This window comes from Chelonia mydas, chromosome 23, assembly GCF_015237465.2.
Source record: "Chelonia mydas isolate rCheMyd1 chromosome 23, rCheMyd1.pri.v2, whole genome shotgun sequence".
In the NCBI taxonomy this organism is placed as follows: Eukaryota; Metazoa; Chordata; order Testudines; family Cheloniidae; genus Chelonia; species Chelonia mydas.
This window is the reverse complement of record NC_051263.2, coordinates 18,902,621-18,917,769: the sequence shown is the minus strand read 5'-3', so window position 1 is coordinate 18,917,769 and position 15,149 is coordinate 18,902,621. Positions and strand designations below refer to the sequence as shown.

General features: G+C 66.0%; 3 protein-coding genes and 1 long non-coding RNA gene across 11 annotated transcripts in view; 3 read left to right on the top strand and 1 right to left on the bottom strand.

Annotated features, from left to right (window-relative positions):
- GATA1 (GATA binding protein 1) overlaps positions 1-12,613 on the top strand; it is a 26,280-nt gene extending 13,667 nt beyond the window's left edge. For all 4 annotated transcript variants that reach the window (XM_043534420.1, XM_043534417.1, XM_043534419.1 and 1 more), the window contains one exon: positions 12,587-12,613. In XM_043534420.1, the coding sequence (XP_043390355.1) occupies positions 12,587-12,599 (13 nt within the window). In that variant the 3' untranslated portion in view covers positions 12,600-12,613. The remainder of the gene's footprint in view (positions 1-12,586) is intronic.
- Positions 242-6,649, top strand: HDAC6 (histone deacetylase 6; the record flags this gene model as incomplete). Its single annotated transcript, XM_037888591.2, is given in 7 exon segments — positions 242-391; positions 2,518-2,692; positions 2,795-3,057; positions 3,210-3,290; positions 3,671-3,817; positions 4,965-5,093; positions 5,864-6,649. Coding segments are annotated over 7 exon segments (1,014 nt in total), but the record flags the coding sequence as incomplete, so codon positions are not given.
- WDR45 (WD repeat domain 45) lies at positions 7,353-15,149 on the bottom strand. Of its 5 annotated transcripts, none has more exons than XM_037888592.1 (11): positions 14,995-15,149; positions 13,963-14,064; positions 13,156-13,230; positions 12,953-13,057; positions 12,723-12,828; positions 12,357-12,451; positions 12,170-12,249; positions 11,728-11,936; positions 8,815-8,916; positions 7,954-8,099; positions 7,353-7,875 (listed from the first exon to the last, which is right to left on the bottom strand). In XM_037888592.1, the coding sequence occupies exons 1-11, from the start codon at positions 15,125-15,127 to the stop codon at positions 7,766-7,768; spliced, it is 1,263 nt and encodes a 420-aa protein (XP_037744520.1). In that variant the 5' UTR covers positions 15,128-15,149; the 3' UTR covers positions 7,353-7,765. The 5 variants fall into 5 exon arrangements, with proteins under 5 accessions (XP_037744520.1, XP_037744521.1, XP_043390335.1 ...); XM_037888593.2 differs by having other exon boundaries at positions 13,963-14,066; positions 14,952-15,059; XM_043534400.1 differs by lacking the exon at positions 14,995-15,149 and adding an exon at positions 14,960-14,976 and having other exon boundaries at positions 13,963-14,066.
- On the top strand, positions 11,031-11,748 carry LOC122463610. The gene is made up of 3 exons (XR_006287152.1): positions 11,031-11,342; positions 11,397-11,620; positions 11,675-11,748. It is a non-coding gene; the product is annotated as an uncharacterized LOC122463610 (long non-coding RNA).

The following is a 15,149-nucleotide window of genomic DNA, read 5'->3' as shown; positions in this document are numbered from 1 at the left end:
GGGGTCAGGTGGTGAGGGTTGTGGGGGTGGGCCCGGGGGTTGGGGGGTCGGGTGGTGAGGGTTGTGGGGGTGAGCACGGATGTCTGGGTCCGCCGGCGGGGGCTGGGGGGTCGGGAGGTGAGGGTTGTGGGGGTGGGCCCAGGGCCTGGGGGGTCGGGTGGTGAGGGTGCGGGGTGGGGTGAGCCCCGATGCCTGGATCCGCTGGGGGGCTCTCACTCGGCTTCTCATTGTCTCTCTGCAGTTCGACCCGGGGCTGGTTCTGGTGTCGGCTGGGTTCGATGCCGCCCGCGGCGACCCACTGGGGGGCTGCCTGGTGAGCCCCGAGTGTTACGCCCACATGACCCACCTCCTGCTGGGGCTGGCGGGGGGCCGGGTCGTGCTGGTACTGGAGGTATGTGGGGGCAGGGAGTGGGGCAGGGGCCTGTCCCCTCTAGGGGGCGCCAGCTCCCATCTGGCCCCAGGGTGGGGACTGGCTGGCTCAGGGGGGCAGGGAATGGGGCAGGGGCCTGTCCCCTCTAGGGGGCACCGGCTCCCATCTGGCCCCAGGGCAGGGACTGGCTGGCTCAGGGGGCGGGGAATGGAGCAAAACCCAGAGCTAAACAGGACAGACAGACGCACCTGAGACCTGCCAGTTTTGGGGCCTCAGCTGTGAAATCTCGTGCGTTTCCCTTGCGGCCAGGCAGCGCTGGCTGGGGGGGTTTAACTCCAGCGGGTCCCTGGCCCGGCCACCTGCTGGTGCCAATTCCCTGCAAAGCCTCCAGGCATGTCACGAGCCACTACGGTGCTGGGGAAGCCGAGCCCACCGGCCCCCAGCACCGGAGCTGGGTCTGCGGGAAACGACCGACTATCCCGGGGAGGGAAAACCTGGCTCTGAAATGGGAGGAACTCTGAAACTTCCGGGGTCCCGGGAGAAGCAAATCCCGTCCGGGGAAAACCAGCCGAAGCTTTTCAAGAGGCCAGCTCGTGTGAGGGTTGAGTGGGACGTAAGATTTAAGATTTGGCTCAATCGTTTTATTATTGATTGAATTACTGCTGCTGCATGGTTTTCAAATACCATTAAGCTGTGCGATTTCATCGCAACTGGATCTTCTTTAACGTCTAATTGAATACACAGTACAGTCTTCCACTCATCAAACGTGTTAATGTAATGGTTACAATCTGTCTCATATTTAGTTTTATGATTAAGAATCTAATATTACGTATTTGAGAAATCCATTTATTGTGTCTAAACGTGAACAAAATGATCATTAAAAGAATTCTTCTTTGTGATAAACTTGAACAATAAATTAAATATGTCCTAGATATTTAATATTAACTACTTGTTTTATTTACTAGAAAGCATATTACATAAATTTTATGGTTTCATCTTTATATCTTGAAAAAAAATTAAATCTCTAATTTAATAAACAATGTATCAGATATAAATTTTACAGTCTTTTAAGAAATAATAAATACATGTGATTGAATATATTAAATGTGAAATTATATTTAACATGGTAAGATATATTAAATTATGTTTAATAATTGTATATTAAATAGAGATCCGCTATTAATTGTAGTAAAGATAAATTTTACTGTATTTATCATTTTAGTTAATAATATATACTGAATAAAACAATATAACAGCTTAATCATATATTGTATACTGAGCAAAATATAGCTGTATTAAAGTTAATATAGCTGTTAAGCAGATATGTAAAATATTTAATATGTATATTTTAAATTAAATAGAAAAACTAATATGTATTAAATAACAACAGAATATTTAATATCTAAAATATTTAACTTTACTATTGTTCCTATATATTATAGATCAGATAAATTTAACATGATTTAACATTATAAACAAATAAAATCGTGATCTAACAGTAAATATCAACTTTAGTAAGTATCGAACAGGAATCTATAATTAATCCATGAGTCCTGTGCTGTCGGTGACGTATGTTGAATAAGACGTTTTCTCCTCTTTGTAATTGCTGGGAGCTGTGTCTGGCCTGGGGTGAGCCGATAGCTGAGAGGTCGCGTGAGAGACCAGACAGGGAGGGTCCCGGGACGGGCGCCGTCGGGCTGATTACGGCCCGTGCTGGGAGCCCCGCGGCGACCTGGCGAATCCCTGTCCTTGGCCGAGCTGGGTTTTCCTGCTGCCCGTTTCGCCGGCCGGTTCCCAAGCGATTCGCCCCCGACGTCCGCGGCTCTGGGTCGCGGGGGCGTCAGGTGGCCATTCAGGGCCGGGAGATGTTAAGATTCGGTGGCCAGGAAATGCCGTGTTGATCCTTGGCCTCCGTGTCGCTCAGCGAGAAATCAGAACCCGCCCCCCCTGGCCTGCCAGGCCTCCGGCGCCTCCTCCCGCCCGGCCCAGCCCCGGCCGCGTGTCTCCGGGGCAGGGCGGGAATGTGCCTGGGGTCAAGGCACGGTGGCGATTGGTGCTGCCCCCAGGGCGGGGCTGGACAGACAGGGACACAGACAGACGGACGCCCCCAAATCCCAGCTCTCTTCTCCTCCCCTTGCCCCCTCCAGGGAGGCTACAACCTGGTGTCTATCTCCGAATCCATGACCATGTGCACCCGGACCCTGCTGGGGGACCCCCTGCCCGAGCTGGGGCGCCTGCGAGCTCCCCACCCCAGCGCCCTGCAGTCGCTGGCCCGGGCGAGCGCCGTGCACCGCAAATACTGGACCTGCCTGCGGCTGGATGGTAAGTGCGGCCCCCCCAGCCGAGCCCCTGCCCCACAGCGCGGCCCCCCTTCCCAGCCCCCTGCCACATGTTGCCACACTACGTAATCTCCATCTCTTGCAGCGCCGATCCAGGAGGACTCGAGGCCCCAATCCAGGCAGCCGGGCCCCATCCATGAGGACTCCCCACCAGAGGCCCCCTCGGGGGGCTCCCAGAGCCCCCCAGGCTCCGAGGGCTCCGTCGACGACATCCTGAGGCTCGGAGCCCTCTGCCTCAGCGGTGAGGTGGGGACCGACTCGGGCTCCCCCCAGCTGAGCCCTGACTCCGCCCTGGTGGGCGGGGCTTCCCCTGGAGAGGCGGAACCTCCAGCTGCAGAGGAGTCAGAGGTAGGGTTGGGGGGCGTCTATCCCATGGGGCCAGGGAAGGGATCTATTACTGGGGGGGTTGGTCTGCACTGGATTCCCTGGGGTGGGGGATGGGAGTAGCCTGGGGGTGGAGGTGGGGGGCGGTCTCAGCTCATGGGTCTTTTCTCTCCCAGGACCCCCCCAGCCTCCTGGACGAAGCAGCCGCCCTGCTCCCCACCGCCTCTGTCAGCCTGGGGGTGGAGTTCGCAGACACGGTGAGGCCCTGACGCCCCCCCCAACCCTGTTCCTTAATCCTTAGGGCCGCCCACCCCCATCCTTGGCATCTCCCATCCCGCGGATGGGGCCCTCAGCTGCGCCCCCCACCCTTCTCGCCTGATTCTCTGCTTCCCTCTGTACCCCCTACACCCCATTTCCCAGCCTACCTCTCTGCCCCCCCCCCCGGCCCGCTGGGCTCACATGGGGCAGCAGGCCAGCACTGGGTGCACCCATTTCCCAGCTGCTACAGTGGGGGCCAGGACGCCTGGGTTCTCTCCCGGCTCTGGGAGGGGAGTGGGGTCTGGTGGCTTAGAGCCGGGGCGGGAGCTGGGAGCCCGGACTTCTGGGTTCGATCCTTGTCTCCCTCGCGTCTCTGCAGGGGACGCTCTACGCTGTGACCCCTCTGCCCTGGTGCCCCCACCTGGACTCGCTCCAGCCCCTTCCCCCGGCCGGGCTGGACGTGCTGGCGCCATGTGAGGAATGCGGCAGCCGGGGCGAGAACTGGGTCTGCCTGGCCTGTTACCAGGTGAGACAGCGCCCCCCACCCCTGACCCCCAGCCCTGCCGGTGCCCCCCGCAGCCCTGGGCCCCCCAGCCCTGCCGGTGCCCCCCGCAGCCCTGGGCCCCCCAGCCCTGCCGGTGCCCCCCGCAGCCCTGGGCCCCCCAGCCCTGCCGGTGCCCCCCACTCCCGACCCGCAGCCCTGGGCCCCCCAGCCCTGCCGGTGCCCCCCACTCCCGACCCGCAGCCCCTGCCAGCCCAGCCCTGGGCCCCCTAGCCCTGCCAGTGCCCCCTATTCCCAACCCGCAGTCCTGGGCCCCCCCAGCCCCTGCCGGGGCCCCCCAATCCCGACCCACAGCCCCTGCCAGCCCAGCCCTGGACCCCCCAACCCGCAGCCCCTGCCATCCCAGCCCTGCCGGTGCCCCTCACTCCCGACCCGCTGCCCCTGCCAGCCCAGCCCTGGGCCCCCCAGCCCTGCCGGTGCCCCCCACTCCCGACCCGCAGCCCTGGGCCTCCCAGCCCTGCCGGTGCCCCCCACTCCCGACACCCAGCCCCTGCCAGCCCAGCCCTGGGCCCCCTAGCCCTGCCAGTGCCCCCTATTCCCAACCCGCAGTCCTGGGCCCCCCAGCCCCTGCCGGTGCCCCCCAATCCCGACCCGCAGCCCCTGCCAGCCCAGCCCTGGGCCCCCCAGCCCTGCCAGTGGCCCCCCCCCAAACCGCAGCCCCTGCCAGTGCCCCCCCCTCCCAACCCGCAGCCCCTGCCATCCCAGCCCTGCCGGTGCCCCTCACTCCCGACCCGCTGCCCCTGCCAGCCCGGCCCTGGGCCCCCCAGCCCTCCCAGTGCCCCCCAATCCTGACCCGCAACCCCTGCCAGCCCAGCCCTGGGCCCCCCAGCCCTGCCGGTGCCCCCCACTCCTGACCCGCAGCCCTGGGCCCCCCAGCCCTCCCAGTGCCCCCCAATCCCGACCCGCTGCCCCTGCCAGCCCAGCCCTGGGCCCCCCAGCCCTGCCGGTGCCCCCCACTCCTGACCCGCAGCCCTGGGCCCCCCAGCCCTCCCAGTGCCCCCCAATCCCGACCCGCTGCCCCTGCCAGCCCGGCCCTGCCCCCCCCAGCCCTGCCGGTGCCCCCCACTCCCGACCCGCAGCCCCTGAAGCCGTTAACCCTTTCTCTCCCCAGGTGCTCTGCGGGCGTTACATCAATCAGCACATGCTGGCTCATGGCTCCCTTTCCGGCCACCCCCTGGTGCTGAGTTACGCCGACCTGTCGGTCTGGTGCTACGCCTGTCAATCATACGTCCATCACCTGGTAAGCCACGCCTCCCTTCGTGGTCACATGACACAGCCGCGGGGGGGGGGGGCCCCCAGCAGGTCGGGGTTCCCCCTCTATCCCTGTCTATATGAAGGGTGGGGGCAGGTGTCAGATGCGGGGGGGTTGCTGATTGGCGGGGGCTGAATGGGTTAATTCTTGGGGCTGGGACATTCCTCCCCCTGCCTTTGTTGCCATAATGGAGCATCCCAACTTGGGAATAATGCTCCCCTGTCCAATTCCTATAATGGAACATTCCCGCAGTGAGCAGGTCACACACACCTGTCCCACCTCCACCCCTGCTGTAATGGAATATTCCAGCCCCTGGGGTGGGATGATCCATTGTGGTGTGGGGGGGAGTAAACTTGGCATTGGACCATTCCATTATAGCTGGGGAGGGTAGGACATTCCATTATAGCTGGGCTGGGTCTCTTGGTCACCAGGTCACTGGTCGCTAGGGTCCCCCATCTCCAGGCCATTGGCCGGGTCCATTCTCTGCTGACAGCGTGGGGGGGTTTACAGCTGGGCTGATCCATTCTCCCTGGCCTTGTCATGCCTTAGGGTGGGATATACTATTATGGGTGGGGGGGAATTAGTTCCTGGGGCAGCACATTCTCCATATTGTGGGGTGGGGGTGTGGGGGGTGGCACGGACTGTTCCATTCTCTCCAGCGAGGGGGGGGGCCATGGGCGTAGGCAGTTTCATTGTCCAGGGCGGGGGGCGGCTGGCCTGGCCATCCCATCCTGACCTCTGTTCTCTCCCTGCCCCAGACCCTGCTGCCAGCCAAGGCCCTGGCTCACCGCATGAAGTTCGGGGCGGACCCGGCCGCTGGGCTCTGAGCCCTGCGCCACAGGAAGGGGGGGATGTTCAACCCCCCGCAATGATGGATGAACCCACTCTCTTAAAGGGCTACAGACGTGCCAAACAACTCACCAGCAGTAAGGAAGGACTCTCTCTTCCCACCCCCCATGTATTCACTGGGGGGTCGGTCCCACGCCACCCACTGCATTCACTGGGGATGGCCACCCCCAACCACCCCCCACATCCTCTAGGGCTAGCCTCCTTGATCCCCACCCCAAGCCTGGGTCTGCTCCAGCCCATCCCCCACCCCCCAGCAGGCCATGAGGATCACAGGTATGCAGGGGAGGGAGGTGTCGTCCATTTCTGTTCCCCCTCTCCCCTCCAATAAACCTGGGACCAGCTGTATGAACATCCCCTGGGTTCTCAGGAGCCGTTTCTCCCCCCAAGGGGGGTGGGAGCGGCAGACTCTGTGGATCAGGTGCAAATGGCCCCCTCCCCGTGAAGGGGGTGAAGATAAAGGCTCCTTTATAAACCCAGACTCCAGATGGCCGGCGGGGCGAGAGGAACACGGCCCTCCGTTTTTGTTAGTGTAGGACCTACAATAAGTGGGCTGGGGGCCAGAATCCATGGTCGCAGCGTGATGTGGGAGATCTCCCCTGTGTGGGATGGGACATGGGGCACCTGCCCCAGGCAGGCGACAGGCCCTCGCTGTCTTTGCTTTTCGGGTTGATTATCGCAATACAAGGTTAACGATGCAGGTGCCGTTGTCTCCCCTTTAATTTGCCACTCGCCTGTGCGCTTTGCTCTCCGGAGCACCCATCGGCCAGGGGGCACCCCCTAGCCACCCTTGAGTTACGTAGAGGGTGCCACCCGGAGCCCCCTCACCCCCAGAAAGGTGCCATCTCGTCCCATTCTCCTGCTGCCAGAGTGGGACAAGGTCCTACAGGCGTCACCCCCAGAGTAGCTCCCCAAACCCACCCGTGTTTAACTAGGAAACGCTTTTAAGAGCTTACAGGGCTCAGCTCGGAGTTGCTGACAAAGGGAAAATCCCAAGCTCATTCCTAACCTTCACCACGCCAGTAATTCTAGCAGCGAACGGATTTCCTGCCCCTAACCCTTCATGGCACTTCTGGCTAATGAGAACGCTGTCTCGTTAGGCCCAGCCCCTCCCCTAGGCTCCTGATGGATTTCTTTATCTTCCCCCTGCTCTTGTTCCATTGCGCAAGGCAGGCGAGGCAGGCGATGTCACCGGCTGTGGGGCACAGGAGATATTTAGCATCTCTCAAAGTCCTCCAGGGCTGACATGTGGGACTTTTGCTCACAGTCCTGTTGTTATGGCTAAGGGGTTAGTCTGCAGATGTTTCCCAAATTCAAGATGTGTTTCAGTAACAATCATAAAGCAAAATCTCCTGCCTCCCTATCCGCTGTTGAGACGCACATTGTAACAGGACAATAATATTCAGCAGATGGGGGCTTTTCAAATGATACCTCACAAGGCATACTTTGTACAAAATACCGTAGCCATTACAAGCGGTGAATAGGGGGGGTTACAGTGTCTCCCAAGGGGACTGAGGCTGGGGTGTGTCCGTGCCCCTAGAAGGGAGCAGCAGTAGAAGGTAAAAGCCAGGCTGTTCCCCTCCAGGCAGCTGGGTGAGAAACCAGAGGGTCTGGGTTCAGTCCCGGGCTGTTGCAAACTGAGCTGCATCTCAGCGCTGGGTGGGCCCTTCCAGCGCAGCGTGATGCCCAGCCAGCCCGCCCCAGAGGTGGCCGCATCTCAGCGGGAGGGGAGGTGGGTCTCAGAGCTGGAGCTGAATGTTCCACGAGCAGCTGCCCCCTCTGCGGCTCCGGCCTCGCGGCCCGGCGCGGGGGACTCAGAAGTCGTCGTCGTCGCAGATGTCCAGGTAGACGTCGAAGGCCTCACGGTTGCAGTTGCCGTCGGGCGTGAAGACGTATTTGTGGAAGGTGCCATCCACGCAGATCGCTGGGGAGCGGGGGGGACACGGGCATTAGACGGGGGTGGGGAGAGACCCCTGCCCCCCCCACTCTGCCCCCCACTGACCGATGACGGAGTTGACGGTCTTGGCAGAGCTGCGGCCGAAGGCACAGACGCAGGCCGACTCCGCCGGCACCGTGAAGCTGGCCAGGCTCCACTGCGAGTCCACGTACTGGCCGATCACCGGGCCCACCTTGCCCACGCGCGCCAGCCTGGGGAGAGACGCGTCAGGGGGCACCCACACGGAGCAGTGGTTAAGGGGCCCGGGGGGGCACCGAGGCAGGGTATGTATGCGGAGTGGTGGTTTAGGTGCAGGGGGGAGCCACAGGGGGGTACCTACCAGGAGCAGCGGTGGGGGTCCCTGGGGGGGGTACCTATGCAGAGCAGCAGTTGAGGGGGAGTGCAGGGGCCCCAGGGGGGTACCTGAGCTGGGGCGAGTGTGGGGGGGACCTACGCAGAGCAGTGGTTGGGGGGGCCCAGGGGGTATCCAGGTGGGGGGGCTCGGGGGGAAGGAACCTATGCGGAGTGGCGGTTGAGATGCGGTGGGGGGGCCCCCAGGGGGTACCCAGGCGGGGTGGGGGAGCTCTGGGGGGGACCTACACGGAGTAGCGGTTGAGATGCGGTGGGGCAGCCCCAGGGGGTACCCAGGCGGGGTGGGGGGGCTCTGGGGGGGGACCTACACGGAGCGACGGTTGAGATGCGGTGGGGCGGCCCCAAGGGGTACCCAGGCGGGGTGGGGGGGCTCCGGGGGGGGGACCTACGCAGAGCGGCGGTTGAGATGCGGTGGGGGGGGCCCCAGGGGGTACCCAGGCGGGGTGGGGGGGCTACGGGGGTGGGACCTACACGGAGCGGCGGTTGAGATGCAGTGGGGGGGCCCCAGGGGGTACCCAGGCGGGGTGGGGGGGGCTCCGGGGGGGGGGGACCTACGCGGAGCGGCGGTTGAGGCGTGTGTCCTTCAGGGCGAAGACGTGAACCGTCCCCTTGTCACTCGACGCGCAAAGAAACGACGAGTCGTGGCTGAAGTTGATGCTGTGGAGATCGGGGGGGGGGGGGAAGGTGTTACCCAGCGCCACAAGCTCCCCCTGGCAGTGCCCCCCCAGGAGGGATGTCGGTGCTGTGGGGGGGCCATGCCCGGGGCACTCACCAGTACAGCGTGGCAGGGTCCGTGCCCGGGGGGGGCCATGCCCGGGGCACTCACCAGTACAGCGTGGCAGGGTCCGTGCCCGGGGGGGCTCTGTGCCCAGGGGGGGCCATGCCCGGGGCACTCACCAGTACAGCGTGGCAGGGTCCGTGCCCGGGGGGGCTCTGTGCCTGGGGGGGCCATGCCCGGGGCACTCACCAGTACAGCGTGGCAGGGTCTGTGCCCGGGGGGCTCTGGGCCCAGGGGGGGCCATGCCCAGGGCACTCACCAGTACAGCGTGGCAGGGTCCGTGCCCGGGAGGGCCATGCCCGGGGCACTCACCAGTACAGCGTGGCAGGGTCTGTGCCCGGGGGGCTCTGTGCCCGGAGGGGCCATGCCCGGGGCACTCACCAGTACAGCGTGGCAGGGTCCATGCCCGGGAGGGCCATGCCCAGGGCACTCACCAGTACAGTGTGGCAGGGTCCGTGCCCGGGGGCGTCCATGCCCAGGGGGGCCATGCCCGGGGCACTCACCAGTACAGCGTGGCAGGGTCCGTGCCCGGGGGCGTCGGTGCCCGGGGGGGCCATGCCCGGGGCACTCACCAGTACAGCGTGGCAGGGTCCATGCCCTGGGGGCTCTGGGCCCAGGGGGGGCCATGCCCGGGGCACTCACCAGTACAGCGTGGCAGGGTCCATGCCCGGGGGGGCTCTGTGCCCGGGGGGGCCATGCCCGGGGCACTCACCAGTACAGCGTGGCAGGGTCCGTGCCCGGGGGCGTCCGTGCCCAGGGGGGCCATGCCCGGGGCACTCACCAGTACAGCGTGGCAGGGTCCGTGCCCGGGGGGGCTCTGTGCCCAGGGGGGCCATGCCCGGGGCACTCACCAGTACAGCGTGGCAGGGTCCGTGCCTGGGGGGGCTCTGTGCCTGGGGGGGCTCTGTGCCCGGGGGGGCCATGCCCGGGGCACTCACCAGTACAGCGTGGCAGGGTCCGTGCCCGGGGGGGGTCCGTGCCCGGGGCACTCACCAGTACAGCGTGGCAGGGTCCATGCCCGGGGGGGTCCGTGCCCGGGGCACTCACCAGTACAGCGTGGCAGGGTCCGTGCCCGGGGGCTCTGTGCCTGGGGGGGCTCTGTGCCCGGGGGGGCCATGCCCGGGGCACTCACCAGTACAGCGTGGCAGGGTCCGTGCCCGGGGGGCTCTGTGCCCGGGGGGGCTCTGTGCCCGGGGCACTCACCAGTACAGCGTGGCAGGGTCCGTGCCCGGGGGGCTCTGTGCCCGGGGGGGCCGTGCCCGGGGCACTCACCAGTACAGCGTGGCAGGGTCCGTGCCCGGGGGGCTCTGTGCCCGGGGGGGCCATGCCCGGGGCACTCACCAGTACAGCGTGGCAGGGTCCGTGCCGGGGGGGCTCTGTGCCCGGGGGGGGCCATGCCCGGGGCACTCACCAGTACAGCGTGGCAGGGTCCGTGCCGGGGGGGCTCTGTGCCCGGGGCACTCACCAGTACAGCGTGGCAGGGTCCGTGCCCGGGGGGCTCTGTGCCCGGGGGGCCGTGCCCAGGGCACTCACCAGTACAGCGTGGCAGGGTCCGTGCCCGGGGGGCTCTGTGCCCAGGGGGGCCATGCCCGGGGCACTCACCAGTACAGCGTGGCAGGGTCCGTGCCCGGGGGGCTCTGTGCCCGGGGGGGCCATGCCCGGGGCACTCACCAGTACAGCGTGGCAGGGTCCGTGCCCGGGGGGCTCTGTGCCCAGGGGGGCTCTGTGCCCGGGGCTCTCACCAGTACAGCGTGGCAGGGTCCGTGCCCGGGGGGCTCTGTGCCCGGGGGGCCGTGCCCGGGGCACTCACCAGTACAGCGTGGCAGGGTCCGTGCCCGGGGGGGGGTCCGTGCCCGGGGCACTCACCAGTACAGCGTGGCAGGGTCCATGCCCGGGGGGCTCTGTGCCCGGGGGGGCTCTGTGCCCGGGGCACTCACCAGTACAGCGTGGCAGGGTCCGTGCCCGGGGGGGCTCTGTGCCCGGGGCACTCACCAGTACAGCATGGCAGGGTCCATGCCCGGGGGGGCCATGCCCGGGGCACTCACCAGTACAGCGTGGCAGGGTCCGTGCCCGGGGGGGGTCCGTGCCCGGGGCACTCACCAGTACAGCGTGGCAGGGTCCGTGCCCGGGGGCTCTGTGCCCGGGGGGGCTCTGTGCCCGGGGGGGTCCGTGCCCGGGGCACTCACCAGTACAGCGTGGCAGGGTCCGTGCCCGGGGGCTCTGTGCCCGGGGGGGCTCTGTGCCCGGGGGGGGCCATGCCCGGGGCACTCACCAGTACAGCGTGGCAGGGTCCGTGCCCGGGGGGGTCCGTGCCCGCAGGGGCTCTGTGCCCGGGGCACTCACCAGTACAGCGTGGCAGGGTCCGTGCCCGGGGGGCTCTGTGCCCGGGTGGGCCATGCCCGGGGCACTCACCAGTACAGCGTGGCAGGGTCCGTGCCCGGGGGGCTCTGTGCCCGGGGGGGCCATGCCCAGGGCACTCACCAGTACAGCGTGGCAGGGTCCGTGCCCGGGGGGCTCTGTGCCCGGGGGGGCCATGCCCGGGGCACTCACCAGTACAGCGTGGCAGGGTCCGTGCCCGGGGGGGTCCGTGCCCGCGGGGGCTCTGTGCCCGGGGCACTCACCAGTACAGCGTGGCAGGGTCCGTGCCCGGGGGGCTCTGTGCCCAGGGGGGCCATGCCCGGGGCACTCACCAGTACAGCGTGGCAGGGTCCGTGCCCCGGCGCAGCTCCACCAGCTTCTCCTTGCTCTGGGTGTCGAAGAGACGGATCAGGGTGCCCTGGCGGGAGGCCGATGCCACCACGGTGCCCGGCTGGTTGAGGGAGACGCAGGCGATCTCGCCCTGGTGGGCATTGATGGTGAACGGTGCCGACGAGGTGCCCGGCTGGGTGCTCGACAGGTCCTGGGGGGTGGGGTGGGGCTGAGACCAGGCTGCCCCGGAGAGCCCAGCCCCCCCACAGCCACACATTAACCCCCCCACATTAACATGGGGTGTCCGTGACCACAGACACCCCATATTACCCCTCGCCTCTGCGGGAAATGGATCACCCCCCCCGACCCATCTCTGTCCCCCCCCATGAATCCCACCCCTCTCCCAGCACCTCCCTGCTCCCCTCCGTGCCCCCCCCCACTCACCACCAGCTGCAGGCTGCCACATTTGTGCCCAGGAAACACCAGCAGCTGTTTCTCCAGACTGGGGCAGAGATCGCAGAGCCCTGAGGGATAGAGCAGGAGGCTGGGGGGCGCCGCGCTGGGGGGAGCGGGGCGGGGGCTGCTGTCCTGAGGGACGCAGGGGGGGCGCCGTGCTGGGGGGGGTCTTTACCTTTGGGGTTGTCCCGCGTGTCGAACTCAAAGAGCTTGGTGGGGTTCTCCGGGAAGGAATAAACGTAAATACGGTTCCTCAGAACAATGATGATCCTGAAACACAAAGAGCCCGGACTCCTGGGTTCTCTCTTGGCTCGGGGAGGGGAAGGGAGGGAGGGGTCTAGTGGTTAGAGTAGGGGGCTGGGTTGGGAGCCAGGATTCCTGGGTCCTGTCCCTGCTTTGGGAGGCGAGTGGGGTCTAGTGGTTAGAGCAGGGGGGCTGGGAGCCAGGACTCCTGGGTTCTCTCCCCAGCTCCGGGAGGGAAGTGGGGGCTAGAGATTCGAGGGCGGGGGCTGGGAGCCCGGACGCCTGGGGTCACACTCACTTGTCGTGTCTCATGCGCACGGCCAGGGCGGGTTTGGTGAAGGTGAATTCCAGAACCAGCTTGTCTTTGCCACCCTTCCCCTCGCGGGCGTCGTCCCAAATCAGCACTGCCGGGGGGGTGACATGGGTGAGAGCAGACAGAGCTACCCCCACAGCCCCCCCCCCTCCCCTCCCAGAGCTGGGGGGAGAACCCAGGAGTCCTAGCTCCCAGCCCCCCCCAGGGGTACATACCTGAGATCTCTGAGAATTTGGGGTTCCCTCCTCCCCCCACAATGGCCAAGAGGTTGGATCGATGCAGCATCTCGACCAGGGCCACGCTGCCCACCTGCTCGTGATCTGCGGGGGTAGAAAATCGGGGTGGAGTCCAATGCCACTTCCCCCCTCCGAGCCAGCCAGCCCCCATTCCCTGCCCTCCCTACCCGCCCCCCCCTTACCCAGGTGCCCTTTCTCCATGAGCGGCTCCACATTGTAGATTCGCACCCCGGACTCCATCGCGCAGCAGAAGCAGCCTGGAACGAGGGGCAGAGAGCGGGTTAAACCCCAGCCCGCCGCGGGGGAAGGGGCTTCCTGGACTCCTGGGTTCTCTCCCTGGCTCTGGGAGGGGAGTGGGCTCTGGTGGTTAGGGGAGGGGGCAGGGAGCCCGGATGCCTGGGTTCTCTCCCTGGCTCAGGGAGGGGAGTGGGCGCTAGTGGTTAGAGCAGGGGAGGGGGCAGGGAGCCCGGATGCCTGGGTTCTCTCCCTGGCTCTGGGAGAGGAGTGGGCTCTGGTGGTTAGAGCAGGGGAGGGGCACGGAGCCCGGACACCTGGGTTCTCTCCCTGGCTCAGGGAGGGGAGTGGGCTCTGGTGGTAAGATCAGGGGAGGGGCAGGGAGCCCGGACGCCTGGGTTCTCTCCCTGGCTCAGGGAGGGGAGTGGGCTCTGGTGGTTAGAGCAGGGGAGGGGGCAGGGAGCCCGGACGCCTGGGTTCTCTCCCTGGCTCAGGGAGGGGAGTGGGCTCTGGTGGTAAGATCAGGGGAGGGGGCACGGAGCCCGGACGCCTGGGTTCTCTCCCTGGCTCAGGGAGGGGAGTGGGCGCTAGTGGTTAGAGCAGGGGAGGGGCAGGGAGCCCGGACGCCTGGGTTCTCTCCCTGGCTCAGGGAGGGGAGTGGGCTCTGGTGGTTAGAGCAGGGGAGGGGCAGGGAGCCCGGACGCCTGGGTTCTCCCCACAGGGCGCGGAGGCGGGGTTCAGGGGGTGCCGCTTACTCTGGTCCTGGTTGAAGCGCAGACTGTTCACCCCGCGTTGCTGCGCCATGCTGCGGGACCGGCGGATCTGGGGGCCCCTTCCCGGATCCCAGCAACAGGCAGCTGAGGAGTGGGGTGAGGGGCAGGGGGTAAGAGGAGTCTGAGGCTACGCTCCAGCCCCCCATCTCCACGTGCCCCTTTCACCCCCATGCCCAGCTGTCTGCCCCCACCCAGCTGCCCTGTCACTGTCTCCCACTGCCCCCGCTCTTCCCCCAGGATCGTCCTGCCCCCCCAATAATCCCTGCCTCTGCCCCAGCCAGAGCCTGCTGCCCCCCAGCCACTGTCCTGCACATACACAGCCCCACGGCCTCCCACATCCCCTGGCCCCACTGCGCCCCAGCACCCTGCCCCCGAGCCCCTCCCTGAGCCCCCACCTCCACCACTATGTTTCTATCTGGGTGCCCCTGCCCCCCAGCATTCACCTTGCCCCCCCCGGCAATCGCTGCCCCTTCCCCCTGCGGCATCCCCCAGACCCCAGATCCACCTTCCCAGCCCGCTGACCCCACAGCCACAACCTCCCAGCCCAGCCCCACCTGCCGCACTGCCCCCCACGAGCCCAGCCCCCAGCCCCACCTCTCCACTGCCCCACTGCCCCCCACGAGCCCAGCCCCCAGCCCCACCTGCCCCACTTCCCCCCACGAGCCCAGCCCCACCTGCCCCACTTCCCCCCACGAGCCCAGCCCCCAGCCCCACCTGCCCCACTTCCCCCCACGAGCCCAGCCCCACCTGCCGCACTGCCCCCCACGAGCCCAGCCCCCAGCCCCACCTCCCCACTGCCCCACTTCCCCCCACGAGCCCAGCCCCCCAGCCCCACCTCCCCATTTCCCCCCTGGAGCCCAGCCCCCAGCCCCACCTCCCCACTGCCCCACTGCCCCCCACGAGCCCAGCCCCCAACCCCACCTCTCCACTGCCCCACTTCCCCCCAGGAGCCCAGCCCCCAGCCCCACCTGCCCCACTGCCCCACTGCCCCCCACGAGCCCAGGCCCTGGTTACCCCGCAGAAAGCGGGCGGGCGGCAAACACCAGCTGATCTGGTTCCGCCGGGTCACATAGGGGAAGGGACGCTGACAGCTCATCACGTGATCAACTTGGACGATGGGTGAAGCCGTAGCGGCCATGTTGGACATTGGCAGGGGAGCTGCGTTGCCC

Coding starts and splice junctions, on each gene's coding strand:
- WDR45 (XM_037888592.1), bottom strand. CDS start 15,127: ATGTCCAACATGGCCGCTACGGCTTCACCCATCGTCCAAGTTGATCAC. Junction 14,065..14,994: donor GCCCGCCCGCTTTCTGCGGG/GTAACCAGGGCC, acceptor CCCACTCCTCAG/CTGCCTGTTGCTGGGATCCG. Junction 12,452..12,722: donor GTGCGCATGAGACACGACAA/GTGAGTGTGACC, acceptor TTTGTGTTTCAG/GATCATCATTGTTCTGAGGA.